We start from the raw sequence: 25,496 nt of genomic DNA on the forward strand, positions 1-25,496 counted from the left end.
GCAGCAGTTACTCTGCTTAGAGGAAAAGTGGGTGAAAAGAGGAGTCCCACAGAAGGATCTGGATCTTTGTTTTTCTCATAAAATTGTAAGCAACTATCTTACAAATAGGGTAAACAGGCTTACCCTAATGTTAGTATGGAAAAGAAACTTTATCTTGGCATACTCCATAAAGACATGCATGTTTGCAGGGAGGATATTATCTCATAGGGTGTCTTTGTGCAAGTTAGAAAAAGGCACCCTCCATTGGGGCAAAAGGCAGTCCAGAGAACTTCACTTTGCCAGGTATTCAACAGTAATCCTGTCTGTGGGATAATAAATAATACTTAGTAACAATAGTTAACACTTACTGAGTACCACTATCTGTTCTAAGCACTTTACATGTATTAGCTCATGTATTCTTACAATAATTCATTTGAAGAAACAGAGAGGTTGAGCCACTTGCCCAAGGTTTCACGGGTCATAGAGTAATTAATTGGTATTTGAATCCAGGCAGACTGGTTCCAGAGCCTGTACTCTTAGCCACTAGGAGATATCACCTTTCTGAAGCAGTGACAGTTGAGCTTAGAAATCCTTCATACACTATGTGCAAATTTAAAAGGATCCTCTTCAATTGTGTGTATATATTGATTGAGGTGGACGTGGGGGAAAATTATCTCTCATAATTTTCCTCTTCCACACAAAAAGGTCGAGGATAGGTTTCAGGGAATCCTGAACCCCCTAGAATTACATATAAATTTTTTTATGTACACATATGCATTTTTTCAGGAGAGTATGACATACTTTTAGACTCCCAAAGGAATCTGAAATGGCTCAGAACCATTCGGTGTTGCTTCCTTCCTCAACTCTGTTAGCTTAAGTCAAAAGCAGTTGATTGAGGTTAATATCTGATTACTGTCAGGCTTGGAGAAATGCTGAAAAACACCTAGAGAACCAACATTACTCTACTGATTATTAAACATAATTGTTTAAATTAAGGAAACCACCATGTACGAGGCCCAATGTCAAGTTCTATGAATATCGAGAGAAAAATCTTACAGGACTTATAGATGAGCAGGGAATCTAGACTGGAAGCAAATTTTAGGTAAAGGCTAAGGGCTTTTATATGGATATAAAAAGATCGCCTGTAGAGATCCTATGAAATTCAAGAAGGCCCACAAAAGAAGCTGAATGCCTTTATTTTCAAACAAATGTAACCAACAACAGTGGGCAAAAAACAAAGTTTAAAAAGCTTTCCTACCGCACAAATACTACATAAAAGAAAAACACAGATCAGATGTTTTGTTTTTTTGTGACAACTCAAGTAAATTTAAGAGTCTTCCTGAAACTTTATTAGATTAGAAAATAGCTCTTTAATGTGCTAGAAAATAGAAAATGCAGATTTATTTAAACCACTGAAATTCACATACACTGATGATGGCAGCTTAATACATATTAAATAAGTATCTTCTCTAAAAATTCTGACTATAGACAAATACTATTCCCTTGTTCTTTTTGGTGGTTGGATAATATAAATTTCAGAATGAGTCAGGACTGGGTGACTTCTCAAGGCAAATATATCCTTTAGACTTTAGTCTTAGCCAGCTCCTCATATGCTATATAAAATCAAAAGACAGGCACACAGAAAAAATTTAAATGCTTTAAACCATCTTGAGTTTCCATTTTAAATATTTTCTCCACAGAAAGGCTAATGAGTAATCAAAACTTTTTTTTTGTACTATTTTTTTGTACAAAACTATTTTTTTGTACAAGACAGTTTCTCTAAGTTTCAGAAACTCTAAAGTGAAATATTTGGAGTTTCATATTTCACTAGTTTGGAATTTAGATAATGGGAGATTAAGGAGTATTTTTAAAAAAGGAATCAATTACTCTTCTTTGTAATTCACACAAACGAAATTACTTGTTAAAAATATGTTATGAAAATAAATGTTCCTGCAAAAAGTCTTTAGCCTAAGTTTTGTGAGGCACTACTTTTAAAAATTGGCAAAGTCTTGAGGTCACCAAGAGAAGGCACATGGATGACAATCTTCAGCACTATTTCATGCACACACTGTTCCCTCTTACGAAGAACAGATAAGCCAAAGGGAAAATATGAGCCTGACTTTGACAACAGCTGCAGATGGTTCCCCCCTCACCCCAGGAACTGATAAAACAGGTGTGTGTGTCCATGGCTAGCATACCATAAAGGGGAAGACTGGCTTGGAAATGAACTGGTACACTGCAATCCACCTTGCCCTAATGGACTAAAAGTCCAGGGTTCTAGTTATCTGCAGTTTTTATTTAAAACACTGCCAGCTAAACCTTTTATTAATATGCAGCTTTCAACAGTGGGACCTAGTGCCAAGCTTAGGTGTTTCTATACTTGTACCAGCTATTTGTGTCTGTGTTTAAAAATTGTTTCTAAGTCTTGCCCACTTCCTCTCACCATATCCACTGTCATAATATGCCAGTAATATTACTTTAACAATTTTCCAGATGCTATATATATTTTCTGAGTGCAGAAAGCCTTCCTTTCCTTCTTACCCTGCTTACTCCCTCCCAACTCCCCTGACTTGCACCTCAGGTTTAGGTTGACCAGTGGAAACAAAAAGCAATGCACAAAGAGTCAAAGAGTTTGCTAAGGTTTTCGACAGTGGGAAGCATAACTGATTCCCAGTTTCAGCTCAACTCCCCTAATCACCTTCAGTATCTACATGACACTAACACATTTTCATTAAAATTTTTTATTTTCAACTATAGTCATGCACCACATAATGAATGACATTTAGGTCAATGATGGACCGCATCATTGACCTATAGGCCTGTGGTCCTATAAGTTTATAATAAAGCTGAAAAATTCCTATTGCCTAGTGACATTGTAGACATCATAGCCCAACACATGTTTGTGGTGATACTGCTATAAAAAACCTACTGCACTGCCAAATGTATAAATGTACAGCACATACAGTTATGTACATAATACTATGCTACTGGTTTATGTATTTACTACACTACACTTTATCTTTAGAGTGTACTCTTTCTACTTATGAAAAAATAAGTTTGCTGTAAAACATCTCGTGTTTACCAAGTCTCTTGATTAAATCATTTTCTCTTGTGCTTGATTTAATCTCAGGTTGTTTTCTGCAGTAACATGTTATACGGGCTTGTAGCCTAGAAACAAGAGGCTATAGCCTAGGTGTGTAGTAGGTGTAGGTTTGTGTAAGTGTGCTCCATGATATTAACACGACAAAATTGCCTAATGACATATTTCTCCGAATGTATCCATGTCATTAAGAGGTGCATGATTGTAATTTTAAACATTGCAAAAATGGAGCAGCGTTTCCTTATACCTTTATCCAGTTTCTCCTAAAGTCAACATTTCATAAAATTAAAGTACAAATATTTTTTTAAAAAAGAAAGTAGCATTAGTATAATGTTTACAATTACATTGGGATACTGGTACAATTAACTAAACTACAGACTGTTCAAATTTCACCCATTTCTCCACTACTGTCCTTTTCTTGTTCCAGGGCCCAATCCAGGATCCGATGTTCCATTTAGTTGTTAATTCTCCTTGGTCTGCAATCTGAATTTCTCGGTTTTTACCTGTCTTTTGTGGCCTTCCCTGGTGTTTGTAACCTTGAGACTTTGGAAAGTACTGGTCAGTTATTTTGTAGACTATCCCTCAATTTGGGTTTGCATAATGTTTCCTCATAATTAAAAAAAGATTATGCATTTTTTTTTAGAATAACACCACAGAAATGATGAGGTGTCCTCCTAATTGTATCTTATCACTGGGTTCCTGATGTTCACTGGAGATGTTAACTTCAATCAGTTGGTGAACATGGTATCTCCACTATTAAGTTACATTTTTCCTTTGTACCTAATAATTATCTTGGGGGAGATACTTTGAGACTAAACAGATATCCTGATTTTCCTCAAACTTCCACCCACTAGAATCACAGGTAATTACTACAGTATTGTTTGCCTAATGGTGAGTTTCTTTTTCATGCTGCCCATATTTATTCATTGGAATTCTTCTGTAAAAATGAGTTGTCCCTTTTCCCCTATTTATTTATCAATTATGTTAGTATGAACTCATGGATACTTTATTCTGTGCATTAAAATCCAATATTGTCATTTTCATTTTGTTGCTCAAATTGTTCCAGCATTGGTCATGAGGAGCTCCTTTAAGTTGGCTCCTAAATCCTTTCAACAAGCCCTCAAACTTTTTTTGAGCATTTCCTTAATTTCAAGCACCACAGGTGTTCCTGTCTGATCTTATATTTCCCCCGCTCCACCCTTGGAATCATCTACTCCAAAAAAATCCTGGTTCCTTTCATGGGAGGATAGTGTTTAAAAACCAAGAGCTGGGCCCTGGCTGGTGTTGTTCAGTGGTTAGAGTATTGGCTCCAGCACCAAAGAGGTCTCAGGCTTGATTCCCAGTTAAAGGGTGTCAAGGGCAACATATCTGGGTTGCAGGTTCGATCCTCAACCCAGTTGGAATTCGTGCGGGAGGCAACCAATCGATGTGTCTCTCTCATATTGGTCTCTCTCTCTTCTCTCTTCTCTCTCTCTCTCTCTCTGTGTGTGTGTGTATATATATATATATATATATATATATATATATATATATATATATATATTTATATCTATCTCTATCTCTAGCTTTCCCTCCCTCCCTCCCTATCTCCCTTCTACTCTCTCTTAAAAAAAAAAAAAAAATCAATGGAAAAATATCCTCGATATCCTCGGGTGAGGATTAACAACAACAAAAAGAAAAACCAGGAGTTGTAAGCTCAATGCTACTGTGCTTTCACTGCCAGGCCAACAATCTGGACAACCAGCATTAATATTTGCTTCCTTATTAAACTCATCAGCTGGAAATTATTAGCATCACTTGGGAGCTTGTTAAAAATACAAATTCCTGGGCCCCACCCCAGACCTACCAGACCAGAATCTTTGAAGGTCTGGTGCAGGAGATGGTGTTTTAACAGGTTCACCAGATGATTTACAAAACACTGCTTTAAAGAAGAAAAGTTAGTTTCCTTTTACTATAAACTCCATATTTACTTTACTATGTTTATCTCTAATAAATAAAGGGAAAAATCGTATTTTTATTTCCACATCCAATAAAACTACAGGTGAATGCCTCATTTGTTAAGGCACTAAACACTTCCCTATTCTTATTTTCCTATAAAAATGTTTTTAAAAGTGGTGGTCACAGTAGTAGTATAAAGCACAAATACTGTTACTTTTATACAAAGAAGGCGTGAGTCGGCCCCAGTCAACTCCTCCTGTATGTTTGACCTACCAGCCACATAGTGAATGTGCAAATATAAACCCTCGCAGTGCTGTCCTCTAAAGTAGACTGCCTGGGCCCGAATGACTTGCTCCAGCAGGTGGCCTGCTGAACTCTCCTCCAGGCCTTGGTTTTCTTAACCACAAACTGGAATAACACTACCCAGATGAAAGAGGCATTGTGAAGGGGAGAGATAATGTGCAGCACTTACCACTATGGGGCACAAAAGTCCTCAAAAACTTTATTATTATTTGCATTATTAAGTAAAAGTGCAACTAGAGGTTTCATTTTTGGGAGCGGGGAATCAGGGGAAATTGTGCTAAAAAAGTCCTGCTGTATTTTCACTAGTAGATCAGAATAAAGACAGGACCAGAGAGCTTTATTTATATAATTAAAACAAAGCCCTCAGAAGTTAACAAACCAATGTTTTAAACTTGACTTTTTATAAAAATGTTATGACATTCACATTAAGTATACCTATGGCCAAGGGCTAAAGGAGAGGATAAAAAATTAAAACAATTTGATCTGTTGAGGTAGTGGAATTATGGGTGAATTTTCTTCCTTTCTACTTTATTAAAATCATGTGCCAACAGCTCCTTTAACATTCGTAAAGAGGAAAGTACCCCAATTAATAAGTGTCCATTTATTGAGTCTAAATGACTCCATTCAATATTCTAAATAACTCTTCAAATCTCCACTTTATGGAGGAGGAGATGGACTTTGAGTGATAACGCAGCCTGCCGGGGCACACAGTGAGAGAACAGGAATTCAACTCAGCTCTGACTCCAAAGTCTACGCTCATAACCAATGTTGAGGACATCCTTCTTTATTCACAAATGCTGGATGTGCCGTGCAAAAGCAAGGATCAAGTGTAATCGCTATATTGAAGCACTTCTTGTGGGACAAAGGTGTAGTGAGAAGATGTAGAATATTAATAAAATTTAGTTTAACACAATTAAAATTCTAAATGAAAAACAGCATAAAGGAGACAAGGCATCTCTCAGCATACTTTCCTTCAGAGAACTCAACTGGTGCTTCAGAGAAATGTGGATTTCCAAGGAATACAGTTTAAGATGACATCTTAGGCAAAAATAAATTATATATACAAGACAACACATTATTAAAATAACCTATAATCCTCAAATAATTAAATTAAGTTACTTTACTTGTGAATTCTAGAAGCTCTCAGACTAGTAGTATCATCTCTACACCCAGAGGGAAAATAAGTGAAATAGAGCGTCAATGAGTCACTCAAGGCTTGGTGATAACCAGCAGTAAAACTGGTTATCAGGTTATGGACTCTGCACTCAGCCCAATAAGCATTACTGAGGAGAGGCTCTCCAAGTTTTCATAGCAAATGCCAGTTTTTCAAATTGTTCCAATCCCCACAAAGGCTCCCAAAAACCTTTTTAGTTCCTTCACCATAAAGTTCCTATTTAAATTTAATGATTTTCCACTAGCCATTTATGTACTAATCATCTGCTGAACAGCCACAGCCCTAATTTTTAAAAAAGAGACAAGGAGTGGTTAGACCGTGAGCCCTCGGACTGAAGAGTCTCAGATTCCATTCAGGCCTAGGGCTCCTACCTCGGTTGTAGTCTTGATCCACGGCCTGGTCGGGGCGCTTGCGGCAGGCAACCAATCGATGTGTCTCTCACATCCAAGCTTCTCTCTCTCTCCCCCTCCCTTCCACTCTCTCTAAAAATCAATGGGGAAAAATATCCTCAGGTGAGGATTACCGAGGTGAGAGAGAGAGAGAGAGAGAGAGAGAGAGAGAGAGAGAGAGAGGATCTCTCATACAGATCCAGAATAAAATGTTTTAAAACCTAAAGACAGGTAAAACTGAAACCAAAAAACAGAAGTTGAATCAGGTGAAGAGCACTCATTTCTGTGTTTGTGTATAAAGTCTAACACAAAATGGAGAGTACTAGACACTTTCTTGAAGGACAGAAGAAAGGGGTAAACCTCATTGGCTGCGAAATACAACTGGGAAGACATAATGTGTAAGCAAAATGGTAACTGTAGGGTCTTACTACAACTTCACACTCTGCCCTATTAGCACCACTAAGGTTACAAACAGGTGAGTGGGGACTGCCCTCTAAGAAGGATTACGGTGGAAGATGACGGCATCCTGCTAGGCACGGAAGCACAGGGAGCGATCGTCCCTGCACAGGTAGACTTCCCGTTTACTCTTTGAGCCATAAGGAATTCTGCTGGTCTCAAAGTCCAAACCAAACGTTTGTCCCCACCTTACCCTGTTCAGTATTTAAGATTGTTTCTCTTTTTTTACTCCAAAACAAAAATACTCCCTACCTGCTTCGTTTTAAGATTTTTTGCGGTATGCTGGTGGGGGTGGGGAAGGATCGTTTCGGAAAGATCTTTCAAAAAGACATCGGATCCAATTTTAAAACATGGAAAAGTTGTATACGCATTTTATTTACTTACCAATTCTGGCGGAGTTTTAAATCGTCGGTGGTCAATGTCAGGGGAGCCCTTCCGGTGTTCTGGTCCACGAAACGGGGCTGCAGCCCTCGGACACGGCCGCGGCCGGAGAGAATGACGCCGTCCCCGTCCACGTGACGGCGATCTCCGCTGGGAGGGGAGCGCCCGCGGAATGCTGGGACTGGTAGTCGCCCGGCCCCTCCCTCACCGTCTGCAACCCCTCCCTCACCACTCCCCACCGCCCCTCTTCCGCGCCCAGAGCCACCAGCGCCAGGCAGTGGTGAGTGCGCGTACTGGAAGCACAGCTGTCCCCGCGTTCTCGTGCTGCTGGTGACAGGGAAGGCGGGCATCTCTGCCAGACCCTAACCCTTATAATGACCCTAAGTTCACAGGCTGCTAGGACCCACGGAGCCTACACGGTGAGAGGCACTACCCAATGGTCAGGGCCAGCACCAGTCAGACATTATTTCAGTTTGCTCATGTCCAATGGGGTTGTGGTGAGTAAAGAGCTAATGAGGTAACAGTGTCTGCTAAGTGACAGTAGCAAACGAATAAGAATAGTTACTATTTTGATCTATTCATTTTATAAATGTGAAAATTGAAAAATGGAAAGCAATTTGCCCAAGAACACATAATCAATTAGGGTAAAGTCGAGTACACCTGATGGAACAACAGAAGTTTGAACTGTGTGGTCCACGGGTACTGAGATTTCCCCCCCCCCCCCAATAAATATGTAGTCTGCCCTCCCTACAAGAGTTTGGCCCCCGCAGATCCAACCAACCGCAAGTGGAAAACAGGACTTTCCATCCGGGATTGGGAATCCGGGGCAGGCATAAGGCTGGCTGCATACATTGTTCCATGACATTTTATTTAATGACCTTGTCCATGCCTGGATTTTGGTATGGGCAGTGGTCCTGCAACCAATCCCCCTCAAATATGGAGGGAAGACTGACGTTCAGTTTTTTCCCTGGGCTGGGGTCAGAGCCACTAACCCCCACCTTGTTCAAGGGCTAACTGTACGTCTAAAATTCCTGTTCCTGACCTGCACCAATTCAAACAACATAGAAGAAATGTGCTCACTAAATCTCACTTCCCTGTGCCTCATTTTCCCCCAAAACACTCTTAACACACTATTTTACTTATTTTTATTTTTATCTGACTTCCAAAGAATATAAATTCCAAGTAGGCAGGGGAGGGTTGTCTTTTGATCTATTCTTCTACTGCTGTATCTCCACCACCTAAAACAGGATCTGGCTAGTACACAGAGGCCCAAATACTTTTTAGATTAATGATTCTTCACCGAACAGTGAACTTAACTAGGTTTAAATTTTCTTAACTTCAGCATAACATTTCCAGCTAAACATTTTCATTTGTATTAACAGTCTGTAAAATATTTTGCCTATCACTTGTGAGAATGGGGAATAAATAAACCAGCTACTATTTCTTTAATTTCCTTCCTCTTATTTTTAATATTTTAATCATTACTTCCTTATTAAAAATAACGATGTTGCTTCTTTCTACTAAGATATAACCCCAAAGTCATTTGCCTAGCTGAGTACAAATGTAAATGGATAGATTTTTTTCCTCAGTATATAACTGGATTTCTGCTTACCCTAAACAAAATTCATATACAAAAATTATTTTAAAATAAAATGTTTTATTTTTTAATATGTTTTACTGATTTCAGAGAGGAAGAAGGAGAGAGCAATAGAAACATAAATGATGAGAGAGAACCACTGATCAGCTGCCTACTGCACTGCACACCCTTTACTGGAGATCAAGCCTGCAACCCAGGCAATGTGACCCTGACCAGAATTGAACCCAGGACCCTTTAGTCCACAGGCTGACGCTCTATCCACTGAGCCAAACTAACTAGGGCAAAATGTTTCATTTTAAATAGCTGCTTTATTTAGAAATCCAGTGTCAAGAACAGATGTCTAGACCTAGGACCAACAGCAAAGTATATACGTTAATGCCAGTCATTTAATCTGAATTATAATGTTTGTATATGCCTTCCCTAATTCATGGCAAATTCCCTAGGGATAAAGAATATACTCATTAACTTAATTCATATATTTATTAAATATCTATTATGTGCCAACATAGATGCTTAATAAACATATGAATTAATGAGTACAGGGGTGGGCAGTAGGTTGAATTCAACCACCTCAGGAGGCAGAGAGGCTACCCAAACAGGTCAGTGAAATTCATGTTTGTTTACTGATTTTCAAAAACTATAAGAACGTACAAATAATGAAGGCCAGCAATTTGAGCACTTACAAGATTGTACCTAAGTGCACTGCCCCATTGACATTCTTTTGAATTAATGGAACTATTAATAACCTGAATGTCTTTTATATGAACTGTAAACCTACTTTTGCCCACCCCTGTATGTTATAATCATGTCTTGTCTTACCTGTCTTCTCCTTTGATTCACTGAATTACTCTACATATTTAAAATTCCCAAAGTAATTTTCTAACATCCAGAGCTCATGCCTCCTCTTCCTGTCAGTGGCCCAATTCCCTTCTAGTTTTGGTTATGAATCTCTCTCTGTAATGTCACCTGTTTTGGACACCCCTGTAGTTTGGAAAACATCTACAGCAGAAAATCTGGTTTGCCTAGACTTTAACTTTACCTCATAGTTACGATGAAAGTTGGTATTTGTAAGGTTGCTAGGTGTGGGAGACAGGTATGGCAGAGCCAGGATTATGTATTCTTATTACTTAGATGAAGTAGGGAAAATCCTAAGCAAATATGTGTTAATGTTAGTTACCATGCCTCTGATTTTAAGATTCTCGTGATTCATTTTTTTAGGAAGCCAGTCCTAAATCTTCACAAGCATTTTTATTTTTAAAAATATATTTTTTATTGATTTTTTACAGAGAGGAAGGGAGAGGGAGAGAGAGTTAGAAACATCAATGAGAGAGAAACATCAATCAGCTGCCCCCTGCACTGGGATGTGCCTGCAACCAAGGTACATGCCCCTGACCGTAATCGAACCTGGGACCCTTGAGTCTGCAGACCAAGGCTCTATCCACTGAGCCAAACCAGTTAGGGCTTACAAGCATTTTTAATTATAAAATAACACACTGACTGATTTGATTAGACAATGATATATAGAGCCTTTTGTCCTTTCTTTTTTAATGTTACCCAAACCTAAGTTTCACAAGTCTATATCCAAGTTTCTATACAGTTACCTGTCCTGGTAAATGTGTTAGAGGCTTTTAATATATGCATTAATGTTCATAATATGAACATTGTATATTAATACCATAAAGTTTTATATCCTTTAATAACTGCATTACAGAACTTTTACTATTATAGCTTAATGAGTAATATAATAGGCACCTTATACAAAAAGCATTACTTAAAACAAAAGCCAGGTATTGACCAAGCATTTTGTTGGAAAAGAAGTCCCACAAGTTTTCAAACATACTATCTAATTCAAGCTGACAAGGGAGAATGCTTTTAATTTGCCCTTAAAATATATTTTTTTAAAGTAGCATCTGCCTTGTGACTGTTTCTCCAGTTTCTCTGGCTATATTATATATAGCAAACAAAGCTAAGCTACACTAACAGGCTAAAACTTCCCTCTCTAAAGCATGTAACTCCTTGTGTCTGTGACCAAATATATGGCTTATTAGTGAAAACACAGAACATGTTAAGATTTCATTATATTGAAATTTGTGCCCAGTTTGAACAAATGAGTTGCTCAAAATCATTCTAAAGTGATTTAAAATATTTTAAAAAAATAAACAATACCTTCAAAATTTTCAGAATCATTCAATTTTTAAAATCTATACACTGAATTATTTTTTAAAATCCTCCAAGAGGAGGATTTTGAAGTGTATATTTCGAAGGTAACAATCTTTTAATTTTTCAGACTTTACACTAAATTCCCCTTCCCTCAAGTGTGTGTAAATTTGGTTAGATATTTGTAATTATCTACATCCTAAGTATGGTATACGGGTATGAAACTAACAGTGTTTTTTATTCATGCTTATTCAGTAAACTAAACCAGGAATCCCCACATCAAATGCAGTATATCAAGTCATGCCCAGAATCAAAGTAAAAGTAATGGATCACAAGTTAAAATTACAACAGCACTAAGGTTCAGAACAGCGCTGCTGGGAGCTTCCCAGGAATGACATTTGCTGTGTGTGTTTCACTAGTGGAAATCCACCCGAGTGTGCCTGTAGTTTCGATTTCTACACTCAACAGGTGACTTACAATTTAAAACTGGGTAATTGCTCTCATCAAGAGCTTGAAACCAAATTCTTCTCCAAGAAAAGATGACACCAGCACAAGTCTCCTTATTGTCATCACTCCTGCTAGGGGCATTTCCAGGCATGGCGAAGGTAGCGGTGGGTCAAAAAGGTTCCACGAAAACTGCGCCACAGCCTGGGTAGGAGGACGGGAACCGAAACTTCTCCATCCCCGTCTCACGCCGCTTTCCACACTCGCTACTGGCCGCCAGCACGGGCGTCGCCGCGTGCGGGCAACAGTTGCCACGAGCGGCTGTTTGCCCAGCCAGTTGTCCCTTCTCCGCCGTCCCCTCCCTCTCTCCTCCAAGGCCGAAGTCCGCCTCCCTCTTCCCCTCCTCTTTGGGGCCTTCAGCCAGGAGGCGGGAGTGACCCACAGCAGCTGACCCAGCAGGGCACTGCCTCTCCCACAGCCCTCGCCCGCGGACACACCATGGGCCCAGAGGCGGGTTTGCAGCACAGCAGCGACGACGCAGGCGGCAGCCCCGGCGACTCTCAACTGCCTCCGTGACCACCGCGACCACCGCCCGGCACCCCGGAAAGCCATCGTCACCCACGGCAGGTGAATTTAGGGCCCCCAAATCATCTAGGCGATAGACGCAAGCTACGACAACAACTATGGCGGGCGACGGGCGGCGGGCGGAGTCGGTGATTGAAGGATGGGGGCTGCACGTGACACCCAGGGCCCCCCTGCGGGAGGGAAGGCGCCGGCTCGCCCCTGAAAATGGCGGCAGCAGTGACGTACCAGCGCACGGAACTCCGACGCCGTCGCCGTCGCCGTCGCGCCACGCCCGGCGGGAAGTGAGGTTTTCGGAAGAGCCGCCGGAAGTGTACGGCGACTTCGAGCCCCCGGTGGCGAAAGATAGATCTCCGATGGGAAAACGAATCCAGCTAAGAGAGTTCCGGCCCCATTCTACGAAAGAGGAAGTGAGAGAAAGCGCCTACAACCTACGGTCTCAGCAGCGGAGGCAGCCGCCACTCCAGGAAGCCGGGGAGATGAAAACGCGAAAGGCTACGCGCCTCCAGCAGGAGAACTCACAGCAGCCCCCGCCACAGCCGGTTATGACCCGGAGGCGGTTACGGGACTCTCATTCCTCTGAAGGTGAGGCGGACCGAGGTAACAGTCCCGCATGTCGGGGAGCGAGTGGTGCGGGAGGGCGGGCGGGCTGTCTCTGCCGAGCTCATTCATCCCCGCTCGGGCTCATCCCCGCCCCTGCTCCGGTGGCTCCTCCGCCCGGGTGAAGTGGGTCCTCTCGTCCCGTCCACCCCGACCGCAGCGGGCAGAGAGGCACAGGCGGGAGGACTGGAAAGGCAATCGCGCGGAGCACTGAGCAGAGCCGGGGAGCTCGGTGCATCCCCGGGCATCCGTTTGGGGGTGTCAGGATTGCCTCTTTCTGCACGCCTTCACGAGGGACGGCGAGTTAGGGGCGGCTGGCGGGACATCGGATCCCTCCAGGCTCTGTTTCATTTCGGTTTCCGCTAGCCTGCGGCTGTTTCTGCTAAAGCCGCTTATAGTTCCTCCTTTTATTCTCAGAGGCCAAAAGTTCCCGGCTGCGAATTACGGTTCTAATCCAACTTCCAGTCTTTTCCCTTCCCTATCGACGTGAGGAAAGAGGGAGGGAATTTGTGAGTGGGTAGCGTAGTCGGTGAATTGATTTGAGACCCCACCCAAATCCGTACACTGAAATGGGGTAAGCCAGTTATCTTGAACTTGAAGCCCCCAGTGCCTGACAGACTTGAGCTGATTGCTCTTTCTGTGCCCAACATTCGCCACTCTGGGGGCCTTCATTGTAATCTCAATGACTAAGTAGTAGCCCGACAAATGGGGCAAAAGGATGCTGACAAAGTTAGTGTGTAGTTTTACATGAGTCACAGGTGAATCAACACCCTTAACCTCCCACCTTGCCTCCAGGCCCCCATCTAGCAGAGTCCCAAGTGATGTTTCATGTTAGCCCATGTAAGGCACCTGTGAGGTAAGAACCAGGGGTTCTGAATCACAATGGGATTACATAGTTAGACCATTGATAGATACGGAGCGGACGTGGATTTTCAGCTTAGAGTAATAGGCTGCCCGTTTACCTGATGACATATGAAGTGCTGACACATTTGAAGATGTGTTCATTTTGGAAACTTTATGTTAAAGACACGTAAATTACTGTAGGGTGTAGTCACTCGAGACGGTTGTTCCTATGGGAAGTAATACAGTAATTAATAAATAATAATACAAGAATGAACTCTGTTTCTCGTACTCACAACTGCAAACCTACTTTTGCTCCACCCCGTGTGTTCCTGAAGGCAAAGATCCTATCATATATATTTGATAGTGCTTATGTATCTCCTTCAATGTCTGGAAGAATGCTTTGCACATATTTTTATTTAACAAGACCATTTAAATTGTGTGGACTCTTCTACCGAGTCTAATGAAGCTGTGTAAGTTAATATTTTTAACACATAAAGGATATGCCTCTATTTAAGTACATCTATAAGGATCTAAACATTTTTTACTCTCCTGCTTTCTTCCACATCATTTAATACTAGCCCAGCGATTTTCAACCTTTTTCATCTCATGGCACACATAAACTAATTACTAAAATTCTGTGCTCACCAAAATTTATATTTTTTGCCAATAAGAACAACAACAAAAAAGGCATAATTTTGATTCATTTACACTAGATGGTTGTCATTTTTTAAATTTGAAAATCCAAGGGAAAAGAGGTCAGTGTCCCTAAGTCTGACAGCACACCCGTGGAAAATTGCTGATCTAGCCCATCTCTTAAAATTTTTAAAGTAATATGTTTTTGTGGTAAAGCATCAGTGGGAGGAGTTTTTTGTTTTTTTTAATTGTAGTTATGACTAGTTACATTTGTAAGTTTTGGTAAACTTGATTTCACATTTCTAAAGCAATTAATTACTTGCATTTCTGCTCATATATTGCTATTAACATGAATATATAATCTCTACCCAGATCATGTATTCTGAATTTTGACAATTGTCATATCTGTTCTTTAGAGGAAGAGCTATCTCCGCAAACTGTTGTAAGCCAAACTGTCTCAAAGAAAACTGTCAGGAGAACACAAGAGACTTCAGGTGAGAGAACGATTTTGGTTTTTTTCCCTTACCTGGCAACTTTTTTTATGTACAGATTATAACCTGGTTCGTCAGGGGTCCCAAATCATACTTCATTCAGTTTCAGTGAATCTTCTTAATACTTGTTTATTGAATTAAGCAATGTGTCAAGAAAAGACAGGGAATGTACTTTAGTACTTACTAAGTACCAGCTACTTCATAAATATTAATTCAGTCACATAACTATGTGTCTTATAACTTATTCAGTCACAAAACCCTTTTTATTTTCCCCAAGTATCACTGTGATTCTCCCATGTAATAATTATCTACCCAGTAGTATAAATGGGTAAACTGCCTTACCCACCTTTCATTTAAAATGGGTTAAATGGTTTGCATAGCAAAATCTTGTCCATTTGATACTACATTTCATGAAGTCGAAGATATCATCTGTGAGATACACTGTCATTGTTTTATGTACCACTTAGAAGGAAGAAATGCTGCTGTTAAACTGTAATATGCCATAGATTGTGTGATGCATCCCAATTCAGAAATGTTAAAGCCTAAAAATATTCGCATCTTAGAGTCAATGTAACATAGAAGTAGGCTACATCTGATAATCTACTTAAGTTCTTAAAACTTAACTATTTTGAAAAGCAGGGGAAAGAATTAACTTATTAGTGTTTAGTATCTTTTGTTTTAATTCCATTTATTTTCAATTTGCTTTTTTTGATATTAGGACAATCCCACGTCAGATGATTATAACTATTGAAACTGATCATCCCTGGATTTTTTAACCCAGGCCTAAAAGGGCTGTCAGACATCCCTCAAGGGGTCCCAGATTGGAGAGGGTGCAGACTGTGCTGAGGGCCCCCCCCCCAACCCCCGTGCACAAATTTCGTGCACCGGGCCTCTAGTACTATATAACTAGAAATCAGGTTATGTGCATCTTTGGGAGATTGGGGATAATCAGGGTTCTCTTACTCTAAAAGGTGCTTTTATAAATCTTTCTATATCCAGCACTTGGCATGCTCCCATCTCATGCTTCTGAATGAAAGGAGAAAAAGTTTAGGGCATTATTAAATGCTTGTAAAGTCTGTCTAGCAGAGGAATTATTACATAGGAGTCACTCTTTGTTGGAAGATTGCTTTAAGTACAAGTTTAAGGATATGCCCTTTCTCTTCCTTATAGAATTATAGACTTTCAGTTTAACTTGGTATTTTGAATATTATATATTCTGTAATTGCATATAGGGACACTGATGTGGTCTGAGAGAAATTTATCCAAAGATGCCCTTAAGAATAAAGACCTAACCCAAGAGGCCATGTTCTAAAACAACCTAGGGAAAAAAAAGAAGAAGAAAAAACAACCTAGGAAAAATAACTGTGTTACTGGTCATCTGAAACCTCTTCCTGGTACTTTGTCTCCTTCAAGTATCTTACATATACACACACACTACACACTCTGGAGCATACAGGAAAGGTTTTTTTGTTGTTTTTCTTCTCTATGCTCATACAGATATTTTTTTCATTGAAAGTTCTTTTTCAATGACAGTTGACATTCAGAATTATATTAATTTGAGGTGTATAGCATCAGATTGTGGTTTCTATCTGGGAAATTTAGGAGAGTTTTATTTGGTATTCCTTTCCTTTCATACAAATACGGTCTGCTGAAAAACATTATCAATTTTCCCATCAAGTTCATAAATCTTTTATGGCAGGAAACTTGTCTCTAGTTCACTAGTGTACCCTTATACTTAACATAATGGGAAGTGCGGAAACACCTTTGTTGAATTAATAGATGGGTGTATAATAAATCTAGTTGGATATTTTATATATTCTTAAGTGTTTTTTTCTCCCATATTAGTGACGAGTGAAGATTCTGTACTCAGCCTGCTTAGACCCCCTCTAAGAAGTCCACGATCTGGTAAGAAATTTTTTTCTGTTGGTTTAACATTTTTATAAATGCAATTTTGTTTTTAAGTAGGGTAGCACGTGTATTCATATGATTCAAAATTTAAAAGTTACTGTAAATACACAATGAAAAGTCATCCTGCTCCCTCTCTCCTTTACCCACCCATCTCATTAGAGGCAGCCAGTGTTGTCGGTTTCCTGGGTATTCTTCCAGAGGTATATTATGGAGATACAAGGAAATTCATGTATAAATTATCTTTCCTCCCTTTAACCCAATAAATATTTTTGCACCTCTATAAAGTTTATTTTATTTAGCATTTGTGACATATTTTCTTATAACTATATCAAGGGCTTGCTTCTTCAGCCTTTTTACGAGGTGTTTTTTACATGTTGCTATGATTCTTTTTGTTAGCACGCTGACTTCAAACTAGGGTCAGGGACTTTTTATTCTTTGCAGTATGAGGCTAATAAAAAATTCAAGACTGAGGCTTTGTGACTCAGGGCTATACAATTTCCCTGCCTCCAGTACCTTTCTTTTTGACTAATACTTTAAAAGAGTGTTACCTTAAATTGATTTCCTGACTATGAAAGAAAATTAGTGAAGTCTACTTCTGCTTCATTTTCAGAGTTTTTTTGGCCCATAAGGATGCTTTATTATGGGAACTAAAAAGGAAGCTTATTTATCTTCACATTAGTTTTCTATTCCTCAGACATATTCTATAAGGAAAAATTAGGTTGATTTTTTTTATGACTGTCAAGTATTACAATGATAAAGATCTGTTATGGTTTTGATGATGAACCTGTGGTAAAGAACCATATGATGCATTTCCTTTTAAGCTCTAATCTTTTTCTCGCTATCTCTCTTGCAGATTCAGCATACAAAACAAATGGAAGTACTGAAATGAGTGAATTAGGTTTGTTAATTTCTAACTTTTCTAGGTTCTTTTTGAGGATTCTGATTATCAGTAGAATACAGGAGTACACACTTTTGGTCACTGGCTTGAGAATATTACTTTGTTCATTATCTCAGCGTGTGGGGCACTGTCCCTATGACCAAGATCTTTCTTAGCAGCCTTGGTGGTGGTTCTATTTGAAATTATGTATTTTGTTATGCTATTGTTAAAATTTGTGAAAGAACAAATACATTTGCATTTTAATTGGCCTTTGTTAAAGTCACACTATTGAGAGAAAGGAGATAACAACTTACCAATTAAGGTTTTTTCCTGATCTAGAAAGTGAATTTGAAAAAATTTTTATAGTAAGTTTAGTGTCCTTTGCCATGTTTGTTGACCTAGTTTTAATTCTTTTCAGTGTTTTATTCATATGGGACATGAGATACCAAGATCTGTGGCTTTAAGTGAATCTACATTGATTGTGGTTGGACTTAGTTTTAAGTTACAGTCCTTTTCTAAATTTGGAGATGAGTCAAAAGGAGAGAGGCTTAATTTTTCTTTATAAATAGTTTCAGCTTTTAAAAAATTTGTCTTTCACTTAAGCTGAGGCTAATTTCTTTAGAGACTTTAGGATTTTTTTAGTGTCTGGGTACTGAAAATGATCCTTACAGTATACAGCAATTGTGGACTTTTACCCAAACACTAGAGTTTCTCAAGTGCTCTATTTTAAAACTTAAAAAAAAAAAAAAGAATGTTTTTATGTCAGGTTCTTTTTTTTTTTAACCTTTTTATTTTTCTTTTAAAATTGGGATTTTTTTTAATTGAATTTATTTAGGTGATTAAGTCAGACTCTTAATTGGAAAGAACTTTGAGCTAAGATAATCCTGCACTTTTACTTTCTATGCTTGAATAAAAATTATTTTTGTAGGTATTTTATAATAAAAATTAACTTTAAATCAAGTGCTTTCCAGTTTGAAGGAAATTTCTGAGATTAATACAGAGAATGGAGTGTATCAAATGGCTATTCATGGAACTTGAATACTAGTAATATCCTCAAGCTATACCTTAATCTCTTCTTCCTGCTGCTCCACTCTGACTGTTCTCAAAAGCATGGTTAGCACCGAATAATTTTACAGGTACTATTCTTAAAGGTATATATACCAGGGTCAGAAAACTATAGCCTCTGAGTAAAATCTGACCTGCAGTCCTGTTTTTTGTACAGTTTGTGAGCTTAAAAAATATTTATATTTTGTGAAATATCTATATTTGACATACATATCTATGAGAATATATATATTCATATATGTGTGAACTGCAGAGAACTTACATGGCTCACAAAGCCTAAAATATTTGCCATTTGGCCCTATATGGAATAAGTTGGCTGACCCCTCATTTATACCAATGGCAGGAATAAAGACAGCAAATCACTCAAATTGTCATTTGTTTGTTCTGAGAGTAAATTCAAAGAGGTACATCCTTGCCTAGACATGAATTTATTGTAACACTCCAAGCTAGGTTGTACTGACAGCGCAAGAAGATAGGAGACACAATGACACCTATCTGCTCTTTTCTTTGAGAAAGCATGATAATCTCATTTATGAAATCTTCTTGTCTTTGCCCCCAGACAAAAAACAAGGTAAGCAAAGCTTATATTTGCTTGAGTACCCTTCCCTCCTCACACCAACACATTCCACAGATCTCTAGGAATAGGAACGTCTATACAGTAGTAGAAATTACCAGGAACTTTGTATTTTCTTTAAAAACTGCAATAAAAAACAAACAGCCTGGCCGATTTTGCTCAGTGGATAGAGCGTCACTGAGGTTTGATTCCGGTCAGGGGCACATGCCTGGGTTGTGGGCTCGATCCCCAGTGTGGTGGGGTGCAGGAGGCAGCCAATTCTCTCTCATCATTGATGTTTCTCCCTCTCCCTCTCTGAATTCAATAAAAATATATTTTTTAAAAAAATAACAACAAACAAAAAACTGCGATCATACAAAAGAAAGTGAACAAAGTATTTCAATTAGTGGTCTCCATCAGAGGAGATGGTTGTAAGTGATCTGTTCTTGCAACAAAGACCTAAGATTTCTGAAAGTACCTTTTTGTAATTGGTTGAGGTTGTTGGAAAAGTTACAGCTTAACAGCACATTTAATTATTGCCATGTGTCTATATATTTGTCAGAGCCACAGATAACTTTTTTTTTTCAGATAACTTTTTAAAATTAAGGGTATTACTGCTCCAAAAAGGATTTTAATTTATCAGAACTTCTGTATGAGCATAAAGAAGAAGAATGTATATTTTGATTTAATGTTTTTTAAAATATGTTTTTATTGCTTTTTACAGAGAGAGGGAGGGAGAGAGATAGAGAGATAGAAACATCTATGAAAGAGAAATATTAATCAGCTGCCTCCTGCACGCCTCCTACTAGGGATCTAACCTGAAACCCGGGCATGTGCCCTGACCAGGAATCAAACCAGTGACCTCTTGGTTCATGGGTCGATGTTCAACCACTGAGCCACACCAGCCGGGTATATTTATTTAATGTTTTAAACTTATGCATGTAGCAGCCAAGGAGTTTAAAATAAGGAAGCTGAATAACAAAAGAAGGAAATGAAATTAAAACTTATGTAGTCATAGATGCTGCTGATTCATTATCAGATGGTATTTAAATATATATCTGTAACTATTTTATAGCTTAGGTTAAAAAGATAAAGACAAGTGGAATGTTTAAAACCTTGTATGAAATCTGATTTCAGGTGATTTTTCTTAAGTTGCCAAGTAATGTTTTTTTATTAAAGTATGAGAAATATTAGCAAAAGTCTTAACTTAAAAGCTTTTATTCTGTGATCCTAAAATCTATTCATTCATTAAAATACACATTTATTTTTAACCACTTCCTAACCACCTCCTACATGTCGGTGACTGACCCACATGCTAGAACCAGAAATACCAAACCCCAAAAATGTACATAAAAATTACTAAAAATTAATTAATGTAATCTAGCACATCAACAAACTAAAGAAAAATTACATGATCATGTCAGTAGATGCAAGGAAAGCATTTGACAGACTCCAGCACCCATTCATATAAAAACGCTTAGTTAAACTAGAAATAGAGGGGAACTTTCTCAACTTGATTAAAACTATCTACAAAAAAAACACACCTTACAGCAAATGTACTTAAGAGATGAGAAACTGAAAGCTTTAGTAACATCAGGTATAAGGCAAGAATGCCCTTATTCACCATTTCTTTTCAACTTTGAGCCATAAGTTCTAGCTAATGCAATAAGACATGAAAAGGAAATAAAAGGTATACAATTGAGAAGGAAGAAATAAAAATGTCTTTGTTCACAGGTGGCATGATCATCTATGTAGAAAATTCAAAAGAATGCACAAAAACTGCTGAAACTAATAAGCAATTCTATAGTAAGGTTGTAGGATACAACGTTAATACACAATCACTTTTCCTATATACCAGCAATGAATAAGAGAAGTTTAAAATTACAAACACAATATAATTACTGTCAGCATCCCCCAAAATGAAATACTTATATAAATCTAATAAAATGTGTATAAGACTTAAGGAAAACTACAAAACCAATTAATGAAATAAAAGAACTTCTAAATAAATGGAGACAATTCCATTTTTATGGATAGAGGAAGACTCAATATTGTCAAGATGCCACTTCTTCCCGGTGAATCTATAGACTCAATGCAATTCCAATCAAAATCTCAGAAGTTATTTTGTGGATATTGACAATCTCGTTCTATTAAATTCTAATGTCTGCAAATTCAGGTTACATTTTAGAGTACAAATAGACCTGTCGGTAAAGGAAAAATAAACTTTCTGATTTTAGTTTGTATCAGACTTATTCCTGAAACAGAGTAGAGGGAAATAATAGACTCTTCTTGTATTTAACAAAAAAATAGTTCAGTTTGTCTTTATGCTCCCTTTTCTTAATTTAGATGTTTTTATTTATTCCTAAGCTTTAGTCTTTGATGTTACATACATGTATGCTTTTCTCTTCTAGAAGCCACCAGTGTCCCACAGAAGGTCAATTTCTCCGAAGAAGGTATTTTCTTTCCAAATGTCATACAGTGTATTCTTAATCTTTTTTTTGTTAACATTATCAGAATTTTAGTAGATACTTAAGAGTGAGAGCAGAAAATAGTGTCTTTTTCTTCAGGAAAAAAAATCATTCTTAACTGTCAAATAGGCAGGTAAAATAGTATAGAATGAGTGTTATAGCCTTTGTACATTTTAAGCAAATTTTGTCTGAGTTAATAATTTTAAGCAAAGCTAGTATTCTCAGTTTCTGACATGCTGGCATTTGATTATGTTATTAAAACAGTTTTTTAACTTTTCATAACCAGTCTATGTTTGAATAGTGCAGTACCATTTAGTCCATTTTAAAGCCCACCATACTCTGAAATTAGTCACCTCCATACTGAAATGTTTGTGTGTGGACATGTATATACCCTTCCCAAACATACACAAATACAGACATGCATACGTGCATATACTAATCTTGTCTGAGTTTACACACTAATAAGTTAAAGTTAATAAGGTAAAAATTTTCCACTATTTAATGCTCCCTTTTTTTTCTTTTTTTCAAGCTTCGGAATATAATTTTAGTAAATATTACTCTCAATATTTGTTAAAATATAATTATACTAGAAGCCCGGTGCACGAAATTCGTGCACGGCGGGGGGTTATCCCTCAGCCCAGCCTGTACCCTCTCCAATCTGGGACTCCTGGAGGGATGTCCGACTGCCCGTTTAGGCCTGATCCTGGTGGGATCGGGCCTAAACGGGCAGTCGGACATCCCTCTCACAATCCAGGACTGCTGGCTCCCAACTACTTGCCTGCCTGCCTTCCTGATTGCCCCTAACCGCTTCTGCCTGCCAGCCTGATCACCCCCTAACCACTCCGCTGCCAGCCTGGTTGATGCTTAACTGCTCCCCTGCCAGCCTGTTTGCCCCCAACTTCCCTCCTCTGCCAGCCTGGTCACCCCTAACTGCCCTCTCCTGCAGGGTTGATCACCTCCAACTGCCCTCCCTTGCAAGCCTGGTCCCTCTCAACTGCCCTCCCTTGTAGGCCGGGTGCCTCACAACTGCCCTCTCCTGCTGGCCATCTTGTAGTGGCCATCTTGTAGTGGCTATCTTGTGTCCACATGGGGGCAGGATCTTTGACCACATAGGGGCAGCTATATTGTGTGTTGCAGTGATGATCAATCTGTATATTACTCTTTTATTAGATAGGATAGAGGCCTGGTACACAGGTGGGGGCCAGCTGGTTTGCCCTGAAGGGTGTCTCAGATAAGGGTGGGGGTTCCCTTGGGGTGTGGGGCGGCCTGAGCAAGGGGCCTGTGGTGGTTTGCAGGCCGGCCACGCCCCCTGGCAACCCAAAGGGAGGCCCTGGTATCTGGAATTTATTTTCCTTCTACAATTGAAACTTTGTAGCCTGGGGCGACAGCCATTTCTGTGGCAGTTAATTCACCTTCTACAATTGAAACTTTGTAGCCTTAAATGGGTGAGCCCAGCCAGAGTGTGCGGAAAGCTTTGCTTCCCCTGTTGCCGCCGGCAACCCTGGCCTGCTCTCTCAAGCTCCATTCTGCCGCCATTTGTTTGAATTTGTTTACCTTCTATAATTGAAACTTTGTAGCTTGAGTGGAGGCTTAGGCCTGCAACGGCTATGGAAAGCTTGGCTTGCTCTGTTACCTGGGAAACCTTGCTCTCTGTGGCTGTAGCCATCTTGGATTGGGGTTAATTTGCATACTCGCCCTGATTGGCTGATGGCCGTGGCTTATGTAGCAGAGTGATGGTTAATTTGCATATTACCATTTTATTAGAGAGGATGCCTCCGAGAATGTAGAATAAATGAGCTCAATTTTAGCTTATTTAAAACATTGTGACTCAGAATAAGTAAACATAATAAAGAACACTGTTGTATCTGATCATCAAAAATATTTTACTTAAATGTTGAATGCTTGTTTTTGTTTCTTAATCCTGATCTTTAGAGCATTTGAGTAGAGACTATACTAGTGTATCCTTTCTTTCTTTTTAGGGGACACTGAAGAAGATGATCAGGACAGATCTGATAGTGCTGTTACTTCTGTTAAGGTCAGATCCAGGGAGTCTCTTGACTCTGGAGGTAATATTGCTTTATACACATATGACACTTAACTTAGGAGCTGTATTTTTAGTTAAAATATAAAGGTATTCTGTGAATTTGCTTTTTTAAAAAATACTATAAGCCCTAACTGGTTTGGCTCAGTGGATAGAGCATCGACCTGCAGACTGAAAGGTCCCAGGTTCGATTCCAGTCAAGGGCATGTACCTTGGTTGCGGGCACATCCCCAGTAGGAGGTGTGCAAGAGGCAGCTGATTGATGTTCCTCTCCCATCAATGTTTCTAACTCTCTATCCCTCTCCCTTCCTCTCTGTAAAAAAAAAAAATCAATAAAATATATTTTTAAAAATACTATAAAATATCTTATTAAAACTTTTAAAGTTGTATATTTTTTCATATTTATTAAAATTACTGATTCCAGGTATACATCTGGTTAGAAATAGAATGTCATGTAATACGTAAACAGTTAAATCACTTTTTAGCCTGATTTGATACTTATGGACTACAATATTTTTATGCTCACAAGAAGAGTTATTTGTAGTTTTTTAAAAAATTTGATAGGGAAACTGATCACATTGGCATTATATTCACTACACTACCAGGCGTGTTAGCTTTTCGGAAGTTCTAATGTACTTCGATAACTGCTTTTATCTCTGGGTTGTTCAGATTCACACCAAGTTAGCAATAAGTTAAAGTGGAAGATTTTTATCTTATTAACTTTAGCTTATTTCTGAATATTCACATAAACTTGTGTTTAAGCTTATTCAAGGAAAGAATCTACTGAAGAGAAAAAGTGAATTTGTGGCTTAACAGGGTACTGATCAAATATGTAAACTCTGTAAATAAGGAGTAATTTTATATATTTTAGTCCCATGGAAGACTGTCTCCACTTTCCCCTCACCACCTTTTGAGAATTTCTATAATTTCTAAGTTTTACTTAATCGTTTTACTTTAAAAATAAGCTTATAAGCTGGTCTGTGGGCATTTGGCAGTCTATATATTTCCCATCCTTCCTCATTTTAACTCATTCTTTCTTGATACAGAAATCCCAAAGGAGATATGCAACACTCTAGGATAGTGGTTAAGAACATGGGCTCTGGAGCCAGAATCCCTGGGTTTCACTCCTCCACTACTAGGTTTGTGCCCTTAGGCAATTGCTTAACTTCTTCTTGGTTGTTGTGAAGTTAAATTAATTCATATGTGCAAAGCACTTAGAAAGTACCTGGCACATAGAAAAATACTTAAATTAAGTGCTGTCACTAGTTTTCATATGGTTTCATTAGTCTAAAAATTGGAGACTAATATAGCCAATAGTTTAATGCTATTGCTACCAAGATATATAGCTCTTTGAAGCTACATAAACCCCAGGCTTTGTGGTCCCTTGAGAATTCTAATGTATTCTTATTGAAGCACACATACCCACATGCTGAAGAAAAGTAGCTAAAGAACAAAGACATGAGACATATTAAGAAGAATACTGATCTTCCTAGATTATCTCTGGGGCCATTTTTCAG

At 38.7% G+C, this 25,496-nt stretch overlaps 2 protein-coding genes across 6 annotated transcripts in view; one reads left to right on the forward strand and one right to left on the reverse strand.

Moving 5' to 3' along the window:
* The window catches only part of TOR1AIP2 (torsin 1A interacting protein 2), a 28,910-nt gene extending 21,050 nt beyond the window's left edge, over window positions 1-7,860 (reverse strand). For all 5 annotated transcript variants that reach the window (XM_079761130.1, XM_079761129.1, XM_079761131.1 and 2 more), the window contains exon 1: window positions 7,724-7,860. The gene's annotated coding sequence lies outside the window, so the exon portion shown is untranslated. The remainder of the gene's footprint in view (window positions 1-7,723) is intronic.
* Window positions 7,861-11,872: 4,012 nt separating this feature from the next.
* The window catches only part of TOR1AIP1 (torsin 1A interacting protein 1), a 28,607-nt gene continuing 14,983 nt past the window's right edge, over window positions 11,873-25,496 (forward strand). The window contains exons 1-6 of the mRNA XM_079761269.1: window positions 11,873-13,085; window positions 14,993-15,070; window positions 16,913-16,972; window positions 17,829-17,873; window positions 21,882-21,923; window positions 23,918-24,004. Of these exons, the coding sequence (XP_079617395.1) occupies window positions 12,602-13,085; window positions 14,993-15,070; window positions 16,913-16,972; window positions 17,829-17,873; window positions 21,882-21,923; window positions 23,918-24,004 (796 nt within the window). The 5' untranslated portion in view covers window positions 11,873-12,601. The remainder of the gene's footprint in view (window positions 13,086-14,992; window positions 15,071-16,912; window positions 16,973-17,828; window positions 17,874-21,881; window positions 21,924-23,917; window positions 24,005-25,496) is intronic.

This window comes from Cnephaeus nilssonii (assembly GCF_951640355.1).
Source record: "Cnephaeus nilssonii genome assembly, chromosome: 21".
Taxonomy (NCBI): Eukaryota; Metazoa; Chordata; class Mammalia; order Chiroptera; family Vespertilionidae; genus Cnephaeus; species Cnephaeus nilssonii.